The sequence below is a fragment of the Acanthaster planci genome, linkage group LG18, assembly GCF_054643075.1.
Source record: "Acanthaster planci isolate LZ-2023a linkage group LG18, COTS_SCS, whole genome shotgun sequence".
Classification (NCBI taxonomy): domain Eukaryota; kingdom Metazoa; phylum Echinodermata; class Asteroidea; order Valvatida; family Acanthasteridae; genus Acanthaster; species Acanthaster planci.
Genome location: NC_141794.1, coordinates 12,416,112 through 12,430,844, shown reverse-complemented (window position 1 = coordinate 12,430,844; position 14,733 = coordinate 12,416,112). Strand labels below are relative to the sequence as shown.

General features: G+C 42.1%; 1 protein-coding gene and 1 non-coding gene across 5 annotated transcripts in view; both read right to left on the bottom strand.

The window, feature by feature from the left end:
* The window catches only part of LOC110978722 (protein phosphatase EYA1-like), a 136,450-nt gene extending 122,076 nt beyond the window's left edge, over positions 1-14,374 (bottom strand). For 2 of the 4 annotated variants that reach the window (XM_087148464.1, XM_087148465.1), the window contains exon 1: positions 13,644-14,374. In XM_087148464.1, coding sequence (XP_087004590.1) covers positions 13,644-13,700 — 57 coding nt within the window. In that variant the 5' untranslated portion in view covers positions 13,701-14,374. The remainder of the gene's footprint in view (positions 1-13,643) is intronic. The other 2 variants (XM_087148463.1, XM_087148466.1) reach the window with 2 other exon arrangements.
* Positions 7,579-7,655, bottom strand: Trnar-acg (transfer RNA arginine (anticodon ACG)). Its single transcript has one exon. It is a non-coding gene; the product is annotated as a tRNA-Arg (tRNA).
* Positions 14,375-14,733: the final 359 nt, after the last annotated feature.

The following is a 14,733-nucleotide window of genomic DNA, read 5'->3' as shown; positions in this document are numbered from 1 at the left end:
ATAATGAATTCTAGGGTTGGATCTTCTGATTATCGGGGAGCCGGACCCTGCGATTTCCTCCGTGATTAAGCAGAGAGGGAGTTCGTTCCCGGACAGGAAATTGTTACAGCACAGGTGGAAATTGGCGGCAAATTGAAGCAAATAATGGATCCGGTGAGCAACGAGAACAGCAAAGTTTTCTTTTAAAAAGATGCTTTCAGAGGAAGCCTGATTAAAGTTGTCAAGATTTGGCACTCACAATGCCAAAAAAGTTTACCATTAACCTACTCAACAGCGACATTTCATTAGTTTGAAACACTCTCCACATGGTCTGACCTACATTGTACATGTCAGGTAGTCTATATTCTATGTTACATAACTATAATCAGTAATTTCATTTTTTTCACTTCACAATAAAATGATGAAGCACTGGCAAAAGACTGGAAAGAAGGGAGAAAAATAGGGTTCCACTTTAAATTGAAATAACTTTCTAATCCCTGGTCTGAATTTAATGTCAAAAACATTGATTCTGCATGAGTTAATGACACAATTAACACATCTTTTCAGAATATTAATCAAGCTTCAGTTATAAAAACATTCCCACAAATGCTACATGTATGAAGCTAATCTAAGACTTCTGGCCTTAATTTATAAATTCTTTTAGTGTTTTAAGACATTTGCATGCAAATTTGACAACAGTAGTGAAGTAATGCTTTAAAAAGTGAATTTTGCCTGAAAAAATGAAATGAAGAAATTTGTGTTTTGTACTTGAGGTTTATTCTATGCACCAAGAATGCAGCATGTCTCTTGTATGTACATACATGTATGTATTCACATGTACATCTTGAGAAGAAATATATTCAGAGTCCAAACGAAATTAAAATGATTTCTTAGGCTCAAACCTTCGGCAGCTTTGTGTGTGTATGTCTCCTCTTTTCACGTTTGTCTGTGTTTGCCTTCCTTCGACCAACCCTGTGTCTACAGACCGGGTACCGGGCACACAGCACTGGTGCCGCACAGGCTGCAGTTTCACTCCTAATATGTTATGTCTCATCAATTTGTGTATTTTATCGCTACCCGGGCTGGAATGGGGCCGGAGCAAATACTGAACACAAGTAGGTCTGGGGAGAAATATAGGTTTCGGGCGGTCAGGAAATAACACTGTACATTTTGTCGAAGGGGTTTTGAAGAAGTCGGAGATGATGTGAATACAGCACACTCCATTGATGAGTGGCGCTCACATTATGCACTCCACAAAATAGGCCTGCCACTAACTCCATTCATGACCAGTCTGGCAATTTTTAACGCTTAATCCCTTTTCGTTTCTATTGGGTTTTCCACATTTTGCGAGCGAGGTACAATCCTCGGTAAAGTATCCATGAGGAGTCTGGATTCCACCACAATCGCACAAGTGGGAGTGAGACTCTGTCATCACCCAATCTACAGTTGGGTCACTTCAGAATCCATCCCAGTCTCTCTGACCTGATTCTCGCACCGATTCTATCAGCAAAGTGTACCGATATCGGTCAGTGCTGACAGGGGAAGCAATGTAAAGTGCTGCCCCGCCAATGATAAGACTATCTCTCTCCCATCAGGGTTGAAAGAGGGAGGGAAGGGGGGAGGAGATTGGTGAGTTCCATAGCCAGCCAACAGGGGGGGGTTGGGTTGCAGACCGGAGTTTGATGACAGGACAAATTGAGGTTGGGCCCAGAGAGAAACCTGGGGAGCTGATGATAACTGTGATAATGTGATGGAGTGCAGGCGTTTCAGATCAGATGCGACGAGAGTGAGAACACTAGTGTTTGGATATGATGCAGCTTTGCTCCTGGCCCAATGTTGGCCAAGTCGATAAGCAGAAACAACCACTCACGGCAAAGCTGTGAGCCACACATTCCAGACTCTGGTCACACATGCAACCCTTCAAGTCACAATATGGTTGGTAAAATGCTTTACTAACCAAAACCTGTTTGTGGTAAGCAAACACGTGAGGCTCAAATTTACATGTATTACAACTGTCCATCCATTTGCACATTTTTCCTAGTTCCATCTTCACTGCATACTGATTACAGACAAAAATGGATTGCAGCCACACTAGAAACATCAACACACTGAAGTGACAGCAAAAAAAAACTATAACTGGAATTAAAGATAAGTACTGGTAAAGACAGAAAGGTACATTTACGGTGTACATATCTAGTATCTAGCACAACTTTGGTCTATTTGGGTGCTAGATAGGGCTGAATCAATTCAAATAATTCACTATTTGAATATTTGATCTTCAGTTTGATCAAATATCTGAATACTCGGTCACATCCACCGGCAGATTGTTGTTGAACAAACTATATACAAAGTCAGTTGCAATAACACACACAATTGTACATTATGATCAATATAAAAACTTCTCACATCTAGAAGTATCTCCAGCCACGATTTAGCAAGATTTAAGAGATGAACAAGACTTCTTGCCCAATTGAAAATTTCTATTCCGTTTAATTTGTTTATTGAATAATTTACTTTTTAAATCGTTGTGAGACTTCTGACACTTTTCACCTAAATCTGCTTGAATCAAGCCCTTATAGTGCCATTTTCTCATTTAAAACAAAAGAAAATTTTCCCTTCCTTTTCAAGAAATTTGCATTCAAATATTCAAGTTCAAAAAATAATATCCAAATATTCAAGAATCGATTGAATATTTGGTTATTCAGCTATTTGGCACAGCCCTAGTGCTAAACTTCTTTACAAGTACATCAGTTTCTACCTGTTGTACAAAGCAAGCAATTTATATTAAACCAACAAAAAACTTAATGGCAAATTACCCCTTTGGCTCTGATCAGGCATGCAGTACAGTACTGGTAAAATACATGTACATACACCTGCACCTGGTGTGGATAACTCAACTGTTTGCATGGAGTTTTAACATGCATGGCTTTGAACAGCAAAGCATTCTCCACGGAGGATGTTTGCAAAGCATGTACATTGTACACAGTGTGTATTCACTCTAGTTACGAGCCCCTGTGAGCAAAAAGGCACCAGGGCAGAACTTGAAATGTTTTGGAGGGTCACGCCCATCATGCCATCAGTAGCCACAGGGGTTGGTTGGAAACGGCCAGAACTGAACACGGGTGCCACGGTTTGCCAACTACAGCACAGGCCCTGATTAGAGTCAAGCCAGTGTTTGAGCTTAAGGTCTTTAAAGGAATCTTCCACAGTGGAAACTATCAAGCGCTGTGAACATTTTCTTCCAAGAGAGTAACTGAACATTTTTGTCAGAACGCCAAACCGAATGATATCCATCAAAAGAAGGAGCTCACTTTGTAAAAGCAAACTATAATAGTAACTGAAAAAAAAACCACTTAAAGACTCATTTTGTGGGATTTGGTACAAAATCATTCAAGATCCCTAGGTCTGCTGTCAATATGGTCAAAATACTGTGTCAGCATACACTGCCCTGAGAAAAAACTGTTTACCTGAGAACGGGAGAAAAGTGGAAGCTATATCGAGTGGGAGTGTGAGCAAATGAAAAGGGTGTTAAGACAAAGTCAGATCGACATCCAATGGAGTCCAATCTACACCTGACAGGGCAGGTGGCTGGAATGTGTGAGTGCTGGGTGAGAGTGTTTGGTAACTGGGGAGTGATATCACAGGTTCACTAGGACGTTTCACGTCCTTGTTTACCCTAAATACCACTGTTGTCTGGGGTCCTTCACTCAGAGGCATCATGTCCTCACTTGCCCTAAATGCCACTGTTGTCTGAGGTCCTTTGAACACTAGGAAGTTTCATGTCCTTGTTACCCTAAATGCCACTGTTGTCTGAGGTCCTTTGAACACTAGGAAGTTTCATGTCCTTGTTACCCTACATGTAAATGCCACTGTTGTCTGAGGTCATTCATTCGGAGACCTTTACATGTATCATGTCCTTATTTATCCTGAACGCTACTGCTGTCTGAGGTCCTTCACTAGGAGGCATCATGTCCTTGCTACCCAAAATGCCACTGTTGTCTGAGGTCATTCATTCGGAGACCTTTACATGTATCATGTCTTCATTTATCCTAAAAGCTACTGCTGTCTGAGGTCCTTCACCAGGAGGCATCATGTCCTCGTTGCCCTAACTGCTACGGTTGTCTGTGGTCCACAGTTCCCACAAATACATGTCCATGTACATGTACACTGTACATGTACCAGTAGCACAACTTTTTCTTCCCTTTTCCAGGGAATTACTGGTAGAACTCAAGTTAGAACCTGAGTCTTGATGAACTGTCAGCCATCCCGATTCCACCATCAGTGAACTATTACATGTACACTCTACATGTACACAAAACAATTGCTCCAAATACTATAAATGCCTATTTAAAAAAAATTGTTTTTCAAAATACTAGAGCTGCTAAGGTTAATATTAAATCTTTTTATGCTGCCTTTCCATGAGTGCAATTACACTTTCTGATCCATTCATTACTGTCCAATTGCAACAGACACTCTTTGTGAAATGCCAGCACAATACAAATGTCTCAATAACCCCCACCCCTTGTCCTTTAAGCCCAACCCCACAAAACATACCACAAATGAAGATGAAGATTTGTGTTACAGTACTATTAACATATGTACAGTATGGCTGCATTAATAAGAACTGCTTATGAAAAGCAAGCCATGTATCTTTTTTTTAAAAATGTATTGCAACCGTGGCAACCACAAATCCACATTACTGCATACTCAGATCCCTAAATGTTTCCAATTCCATGTAAAACTTCAAGAGCTTACCAGTGTGTATAAACAACCTTACAAGAACCCAGCAATTTTAGCGATTAATATCCTGATATTTTGGCCCGTTTTCCATTTTGCCGCTTTCAAAGCCTAGATTTTCGTGCCTGCAATGATGTATCACCTTTACATGTGTATGCCTACTTGTACAGCACATGTAGAATCCCTCGTGTTGCACTGTCAAATGACATTGCATTCAAGTCTATTTCCCCCATCCCCCTAGAGAAACTGTCATTACAAATGGGTATAAATGCATCTGACGAGTGTAAATACTCGGTACAATTCTAATATTTCCAATCCATTTTTTTTTCTTGGTGACCGGCCAAGCCGAGAGCAAACAGAGCACGCCAAATTGGTAGGGGAACACGGAAAGCCTTTTGGATCAGTGCCACGAGAGCAGCTAAGCACGCAAGCATTTACACACGGTGATGTATTTACTCGGACACTGTAATGTCCAGCTCTCTGGAGCTGAATGGCCAAGATTAAGGTGGACGTACAGGGGAGGAATTAGCGGGAGGCAATTTGTCATACTGTGTTATAATGTCTATTGTCCAAATTCACTTGAGTACAGAAGAACTCAATCAAATTGCTTTTATGACCATCGCTTTCTTATTGTTTTCACTGGACTGAGGTAACTAGCCTACTTCTATAGTCAAAGGAAATTTACATAAAGGCTCAAGATTCTACGGACCAAAGAGCTGTTCAAATTGACCAATACGTATCAGGTCAATGGCCCACTTCAAATGGGATCAAGTGGAGCAAAATAACGCTAGAAAGTGAACCGAAGATGTAAGTATACATGTACATTTACCTTGTAGAACCACACAAATTGCAATTCCTCATGTGCCTGGTAAAAGGGCGTTCATCTCTTTTTTCCCACTGAACTTACAACTACATCAGTTGGCTTCATTGCACTCTTTTGTAGACAAGCACATATATGTAGGTGAATTAGTCCTGGGCTAAGATAAGCGTTTTCCTTGGCATTTCTGTTAACTTCCGTATTGGTATTACAGTACCTCAGGACTTTGATTTCCACGGGCTCAAGCTATAATGCAACAATATCATATTCCAGTAGTTTTGATGGCAAGACAGTGGTTCATTGGGCTATTTTTTGTTTGCCATTCAACTATTTTCGTTTATAATATAATGCGAAAGACGGATGACATTACCAGATGTATTGCAATGCAAGACACAGGATTATTGTAAATTTTCATTCTCTTAATCGTGTTCAGAGTATCATTTCTAACAGAGATTTCAACGCGTTGTTTCTCTTCACTGTGTATTTGATATGGGCTCTTTGATTAGATGTCAAGGTGGGAAAACGCCAAACAGGATAAAATTTTGAGAAAAGTATCATATCTGGTAATCCGCCACAGAGCGAGGGGGAAATGCCAAGTTTATCTGGCGTGAGCCGGGTATTTCCTAGGTCTGACAGATCTGTCAGAAATAATGGTGACCAGGCCTTGAAATGAAATAAAAAGAGGAGGGGGGAAAAAGTTGGAGTGTGTGAAAACAGACATTAAAAAAATGTCGGTGAGAAAATGCTGGGAATCTCGTTGCTGGTGACAAGAAGAAAACAAAAAAGCACGAAGGCAAGCTTCTCAGAGACCAGCTGCTCTGGGGTTGTCCACGGAGATTGCCTTCAGGGCAGAGAGTGTTAAAAAGAACAGGACACTAGGGGTGATAGGAGAACTCGGCTAAAAATTACTGGGGTAGAACGACCGGCCAACGCGGTTTGGCCTGGCTCAAAGTAGGTCACAGAAATCTGCCGCTGTGGATTGGGAGCGTCAGCCGAATGCAGTTGCTGGGATGTCGAGCAATGGATGGAAACCAAGTAGAGATTATCACATTTTGTTGCCGTGGCAGGGAAATGCGGTAATGCAGAGAGGTGGAGGGGAACAAACGGTGAAATAAATTCAGAAGGGAGGCAGGGGTACTGGGTCACCTGGGATGGTCAGGTTTATCTCACTGTGAGATTTTTCGCAAATTTTAAGATAGGATTACAGGGCCAACACCGACGGCTGTAACCAAAGCCTTAAGATGCACAACACGAAGAGAAAATATTTAATCATACTAATAGAGAGTGAAATGCTGGGACTTTTTTCGTCTTTTTTTCCCCATCCTTCTGGCATCAAGTGAGGACTAGTCCTGAGATGGGCACCGTCTTAATTTGGAAGATGGCAACTCCTGTGTTCAATTGGCATCGTTGCTGAGATCCTCCAGTCCGGGAGTCACCGATGTCGGTTCCGCCTGGATGCAGGGGAGAGTCTCCTGGGGGGGTCTCTGATCTCCTGCTCTGTCGGATGCAGCGCATGCATCCTCACTGGCAACTTGTCGTCGGGGACCCCGAGATGCCAGCCTATATCTGCCAGTGAAACTCCATTCCCACCCATGCTCTGATTAGCTGCAAGGGTCCCCCTAAGAACAAAGCAGGTCTCAATGCTGCCCATTTCGGTGCCGTCACGATCCACTGACCCATCACACTTGGACAAAAAAAAAAAAAGAAAAAAATGTCCTGCACTGCTCTCCACTTTTGATCCATTAACAAATTAGCTTTTCCTCCGCCTTGCACATAAATTACTCAATGGTGCTGTTTGTTTTCATCACTTCATTAGTTTCTCCATCACCACCACCATTTTGGACTTCTTGTCAGGAATGGATGCAAGGGGTCTTTTTAAAGCCATAAATTATAGCGTCTTAAAGTGTGTGGGGGGGGAGAGTGGTAGGTTGGCATTCAGAGATTAGCAAGCCCATTAGAAGTGCCTCACACCTGGGGCTGGCTACATACATGTAGGACTACAGTACATTGTCTGTAATTTTCTCTCAAAATGTAAATCAAGAAATTGACTGGAGCAGGATTTGAACCTGCGACCTCTGGAACACCGTACACCAGTGCTCTATACCAACTGAACTATCCAGCCCTACATGTACGTTGGTGGTTCTTCCCAACTGTCAATATCTCTGTTCGGGGGTGCTAGCCAGGTGCCATTAAACCTAAAACACCATATAGCCAGGGATCACATCCCAATAACACAATACAACCTGGGAAAAGGTAAACAGGGAACACTCAAAGAGGATACGGCTTTTTGACAATTGGCAAGAGCCACCAACATAGGGCTGGATAGCTCTACGTGTAGTTGGTATAGAGCACTGGTACAGTGTTCCAGAGGTTGCAGGTTCAAATCCCGCTCCAGTCAATTTTTTTGTTCATTTTTACCAAAATGTAAATCTGCTAAACAATCGGCCAGAGGTTATTGTAAACCTGTACACCATGCAAGTTGTTGGAAATGTACTTGTACTTTTAGTGATACACAAAACATTTCCAAAGTTTATCCCAAGTACTGGGTCCCAAAAGAGAAATCCAGATCTGCCAACATACTGTACTCCTTCCTGAGATCAGGCATTACCACGCAATAGATTGAAAATTGAAATGAACTGAAGGCTCATTCACATTGTGTAGTAATGCCTGACTTAAGGAAGGAGTAGGGCTGGGGTGGCAGGCTTAGAAATCGAACTCTCTCCAAAGTGATAATTAATCTCACTACTTCATTATTTTCCAGACAGGAAAACACAAAAATTTGCACCGTTTGAAATCTTGGCTTGAAAACATTCACTGGACCAACCAAAAACATGGTCCCTAAAATGTGGAAATGCTCACATGAGATTAAAGATATACAATCAGAATTTCATAGAGTGAACACAAACACACGTACGGTAGGGCCTCGAGCGAACTGTAACAAACTTATATTGTACCCTTTGACACACTTTGTCTCCACTTGTTTGGAGAAAAAATATGAATACTGCCCTGTGGAAGGTTGACTTCTTAATGAAAAGGGCCGCATTGCGGCGGTGAATAGATCAGGCTGGAGATTAACGAGAAAAGTAAGCGGGAGAGACCTGCGCATCCCCGGAAAGATGAGAAAAGACTATTCACACTGAATACAACAACAAGGTATCAAGTTATGGGCCGCTCATAACAAGACTGCCACCATGTCGGCCCAGCGAGGTGCCATAGTTTGCGCTTCCAAAGAAAAACCCAGGAGCATCAGATGAAAAGAGAAAAGTGGCGTGACAGGCAGATGAGACCTGCAGGGGGGGGACATAGTGTGACCCAGGTGAGATACCGGTGGTCTTGGTGTCCCGGTGCCCGATAGGGTCTGGGCACGTTTTTGCCTGAATAACATGCATATTAATGAATGTCAACTTCATTACCGTAATCTTGATATCAACCCGTTCTTTTCCCTGGTGAAACTGTGTTTTCACACTAATAAAGTTCATAGAACTTTTCCAGGGACAGGTGAGGATTACAAGTTCCCACCACATTTATACAAAGACATTTTCCAAACACTTTGGACTTCTATTTCTTCGAACCTAATTTCAGACTTTTTGTGAACCTATCAACACTTCAAAATTTCTTACAGAAATGACAATCACTGAAGAACTTTACCCCAAAAATAAAGCCTCTAAAAAGGAAGTCAGAAATTTCACACTTTAAATACAGTGTAGGCCTACGTCAACACGAGTCATTGAAACCAGTGTGAAAAAGTGATGATACATTTAGCGTTGAGGTTGATGAGCTTGACAAAAACAGAATTGAAAGTGTCATTTCTTTGACAGTACAATGCTGTGCATGTATGTACCTGTGAAGTCTGTGTATATACTCCTGTACATCTGGCTTGACCTTGGCAGTCTGCATGTGCTGTACTCATAGGGCCAAAATGCATGAAAGCATGTACAAGTACACTTCTCAGACAAGTGGATGCAAACTTGAGAAATTTGTGACTGTAGTTTGCTTTTTTTGGCGATGTTGAACTCATGTCAGGACACAAATGTCTCTAGTCCTCTTAATTCCTGGCAATCGTAACGCTGTAAGACGACAGCGTCGAGACCGAGCGAGACGCGCTTAAACTCGGTGAATTGTTTAAACCAAATATCTCAAAAACCAACACACCTTAGCGCAAAAATCCACTACAAACACTCATGGCCCCGGCAAAATTTGTTGAACACACAGACGGAACAAGCCGTGGGTCCGGGGGTAGTGAAGAGCCGTCTAATAATTAGAGAGACGGCCGAGAGACGCGTGGTAAAAATGTCACCCCGTGCTTTAATAATAATGAAAAAAAAAGAGGTAAAAAAAAGAAAACACTTGCCACCGTCCTACGCCTGTGTAAATGGTACACACGTGGTCGTCACACCAAATGTGTTTATTTTAGGTGCAAAGCTAACAGGGGGAATGAATTGGGCTCTCGTCCTTGGGACGGGACAAAGGGGCCATGTTTGTGCCCTTGCACGGTAAGTTAACAGTGGCTATTCAATAATGCATGGCCCCCGTGTGGTATCAACATTGAGGGCCGGGGACGGAATGGGTTTTAATATACGGCAGTGGGGGGGGAGGACAGGAAGGGGGGGTCCAGTTGTGACGACGCTGGCATATTTCCTCAATGTTGACTCTGGACGGTATCTGTGTCAGGGAAAACAGTGACAGGGTTTTTTTGGGGGAGGGGGGTTGGAAAGGGGAGGGAAGGGCGGAACCCAGAGAACTGAAGAAAACCCAGAAGAGCCGGGGAGCAAAATATCCAAACGAGACACAAAAGACTCATTAACTTCCACGGAGCGCACGGAAACACTCCCTCAAACACTCGACCCATGAAGTTCACTCACGCCCGCCCGTGTGGGCATGGTGGATGGACCAATATGCAATGCAACATAACCTTCCATATATCCAACTCGTCAATACACCTGTACATTTCTTTTTTACAAGTGGATACAATGGTACAAACCACCTTACAATAAGCATCTCTGATTACTTAGCTACTGAGTGTGTCACCTTTATGACACACTCACTGAGTTGGGGCCAATTTTCTGCTTAAACACAAAATTGCAAAGTGCAAAACACCTTCCTTAAAAATCTCAAAATCTATGTAATAGTCATGCTAACCAAAAGACAGTTGAATACCATTCCAAAACAATATACATGTACATATATGAACACTGAACAAACCACTGCAATACACGGTACTTCAAATGTCCTAATTACGTGAACATGTGGATGGTAACAGTCTGTACTGTCCAGTCCTGTGCAATTCAGAAAGCTACTACATGTATGTACAGCACATGTACATGTACATGTACACATGCATACATGTACAGGCAGGCCTACATGTACACTGCACCTGTGTATCATGTTTACATGAAAACCAGTCAGTGTAGAGTTGTGCAAATCAAGATACCTGTACTGCGATACATGTTCATACAGCAACATGCAGTATTGTACATGTACGTGTGCACATGTATTTCAATGTAGATGTACATGTACAGTAGTAAATGCGTATTTCCCAGTCTCTGTGTGATTTCTACAAATGTTACCCATTTGAAAATCCAAAAAAGCCATGATGCTGACAACGATGCCGTGGCTTCAACAATGACTTTTGGGGTTTTTTCCACACTGAACGTAAATGAGCAAAGAATGTGTGACTTTCACCAAAACTTGAACCAAGCAGGGGCCTATAATGAGGATCTCTATTTCATTGTCAAAAGACAAAACCCAGCTTCAGTGTCTGTCCTGGTTCGTTCTATGTCTTTTGAGTCGTAGTCAGTGGCTATGACTCATGACATACCATTCAGCCCGAACTCAAACCCAAAGAACATGACGGAAACATTATTTATTCATTCACTGAATTGAATTTCATTTATCCAAATTTAAAAGGTGAGTACTCACCTTTTAAATTTGGATAAATGAAATTCAATTCAGTTTTGTTTAATATTTGTTGACATCTTTACATGGACACAGGTGCAAATATAGAATGCAGGATTTGTTTGACAATTATTGATGTTATTTTGTCATGTGAGTGAGACTCAATAGTCATCACGATGCATGAGTACATCACATAAAACCATTCGCTCTTGACAATTTCTTTCCCCTGCTAAAGAGAGAGGCCTCAAAATATTAACTCCTGGGTCCTCGAAAAGGATATTGACAAAATGATTCAGGGTAGAATCTAGGTCAGAACAATAAGTATCAGGGGATGGTTATGAAGTATTTTGTCTATTTGAAATGCTCCAGGAACAAACAAGAAGAAGGAAGGGGAAAAACGAGGTCAAGCCACGGCAGATGTTACCATGTGCTTGCACGACTGATCAGTCGCTAAATTGTCTCTGACAATGGTAATTTGGCGAGTCAGCGCGCGCAGCCTTGGAGGTGGAATCTCGGGGAGGGTACTGCTGACCTGGGCTCGATCCACCTCACCGATGGCATCCGCCGAGCATGTGTTTTTCTGCTGGCCACGTACGGAAGGATTCTGTGATTTCGCTTGGTGACCAGTCGAGCGTTACAGCAAACAAATGGCCAGGAAAAAAAAGACTGCCGGGCAAATTTTTTTCCAAAATTACACTCTACTGCAGGTGACAGATTTTCAAACACCATTCACAGTTCTGCATGGCCTATATTAATTGACTTACATGTACAAAACATGAAACTTCAGGCTTTCTGTATCATTCTGTGCATGAAATGATGACAACACAATGAAACAACTGACAACGATGTTCTGGGAACATCTGATCTTCTCAAAAATGTCTAAACCCGAGATACATGTACATGTACCTCAGCAATGTACATGTACAGTAAACAGTGCACATGGTTAATTTAACGTTAATCTCATCCCAAACATCTCTGTTATGTAACAGTTTAGGTTTTGATGAAAACAACAATTAAAATGTACATCCAGAACCAAACTGAACATACAAACAAGTAAACAACATGAAAAAAACACACAATAATATCTTGATTGGTTCCAGTAAATATGGAGTAACTATACTCTGTCAGCCCCTGGTAACCAAAGTAGAAACAAGAGACAGGAACTACAGGTACGGTAGAATCTCCACAGCACTGATACAAAAATGGCCGCAAAACGGTTCCACCAAGTCGCTCAAGTTTTTTCAAATTTCATCATGCATACTGTACACTTCGGGTGACACAGCTCTCAAGCAATGCACCATTTGTACCAAATAAGGGTATTTAAAAGAGGCACAATATTTTCCCTTATTTAGGAAATCCTTTGGGCAAACAGCCCTGCACAATAACAAAAGTGTGACTGCCAAAGGATAAACTGAACCCTCTCACATTTGAATTGAGGTGTTCTTGGCCAACAGGTAAAGGAAAACACCACAATCACTGAACTCTCTGAATTTAAAATACATTCAGAGGATTCAACGGATTAAAACTAGTCATTTCACACTTCAAGTGAAACACAAATACATGTATTACTACACTATTCATGGCGATTCAAAGTGAGATAGAACGATTGTGGTCTTCCAATGAATGAAGCAGATTCCTCAGTTTTTCATCTAGTGAGTTTTCAAAGACAAAATGTCAAAATTTGAAAAATTTCCCAGAAGAATGTAACGTAAAAACCTTAATTAAACATTAACAGCAATTTGCACAAATGCACAGATCTTTTCCGATTTGCTGTTTAGGATTCTATACGCTATACGCTATATTTGTAAATATTTTGCATGAACTGTATAACATTGAAACAATATACACTGTAACACAGATACACTCTAAAACATCTGAAAAAATACATGAATCTTTTATGATAGGAAAACATGGAAAATGTATGCAGTATCATGTATTCATACATGAAGCTCAAATTAACAGAATCCTAGATGGACTTCAATGGAAATGACTAACTCAGTACACAAATCTATGATCTAATCATTCATATTTGATGAGAAGGCTCACGCTGAAGACCTTTTGAAAAGCCAAGACAGTATAAATAGTGGTGTTCATAGCAAACAGTGGCTTTCAATGGAGAGACAGTAAAATCCCACAGAGCCATTTGCCGGGAATGGTATAGCTCACCGGACCCCGGCACAGATCGACAGTGTCTTTAAAGGCAATGGGTACTTACCACGCTTACATACGGACCTGACGGATATGGACAGCATGCGCACGTATTGGTGTACATCGCTGATCTGTCCGAGAAGGGTACTCAGTCCGCTCGGCACACAGTCTTCCCCCCCTTCCACCGCAAAGCGAACTCGCGCCCGCAACGGATTAAAAAAAGAGCTGAAATGGCGGGACACCGTGTACTGCAAGAAGAGAGAGAGGGGGATTGTGAAGCCCGACGGTGGGATCTACTGCACACCGTGCGACAAAGACTCCAGCAGGCAGAGAGAGAGAGAGACTGCTCGGTGTTTACTCTCCGTCCCCTATAGACCGCGGCCCCATACAGCCTCAATAGTCAATGTTACTGAATAGCCCGAATAAGTCCAGCGCTAAGTGAACCGCCTGATACACATGCCAGGTGTCACTTGTGCACTACACTGAGAGATACATGTTACAATCGGCCACAGAATCAACACATGATCTGCCCCTATTTTTTCCCGGTTTCCTCACGGTGGAGGAAGGGGTTCTGTGGGGGAGGTACAGTAGGACAGGGTGAGAGAGGAAGAAAAAAAAAAAGTGCAGTCACAGCGACGGGTGAGATTTGCAAACAGCACGGCGAGTCGCCCAAATACTGATAAATGCCAAGGAGAGAAGGTTGCTTGGGAGCTGGCTGATGCGGCCGATGAGCTCCGGGGTTTGGCCTGAACGTCTCGAGATGCTTGCTCCCCGGGAGGAAAAAAAAAGAAAAAAAAAATCACTCGCAGACGGCCTGGCAGATCCTAGGTGTCGCACTGGGGCTCCCCATGCTCTGTGGAGGTGTCAGAGTAAATTGATGGGCTTCGTTCGGCAAAATGGCCGAGTACGACCAAGCAGGACTTGTGACCGATGAAGATGATGGAAAGTGGTCATTGGGTAAATTATCATTCATAATTGACTGCCAATGTGTTCCATACAAACCTTTTCAAATTTTAAAACCAATTTCTAATAACCTCTTTGAAAACACATATTCAAATATTACAGGAATTTATAAGCTAATGTAATGTAAGGTACCTGTACCTTTCACAAGGTTGACAGATGATTTTGAAACTGGTGTCCAGTTACGCTTAATTTCA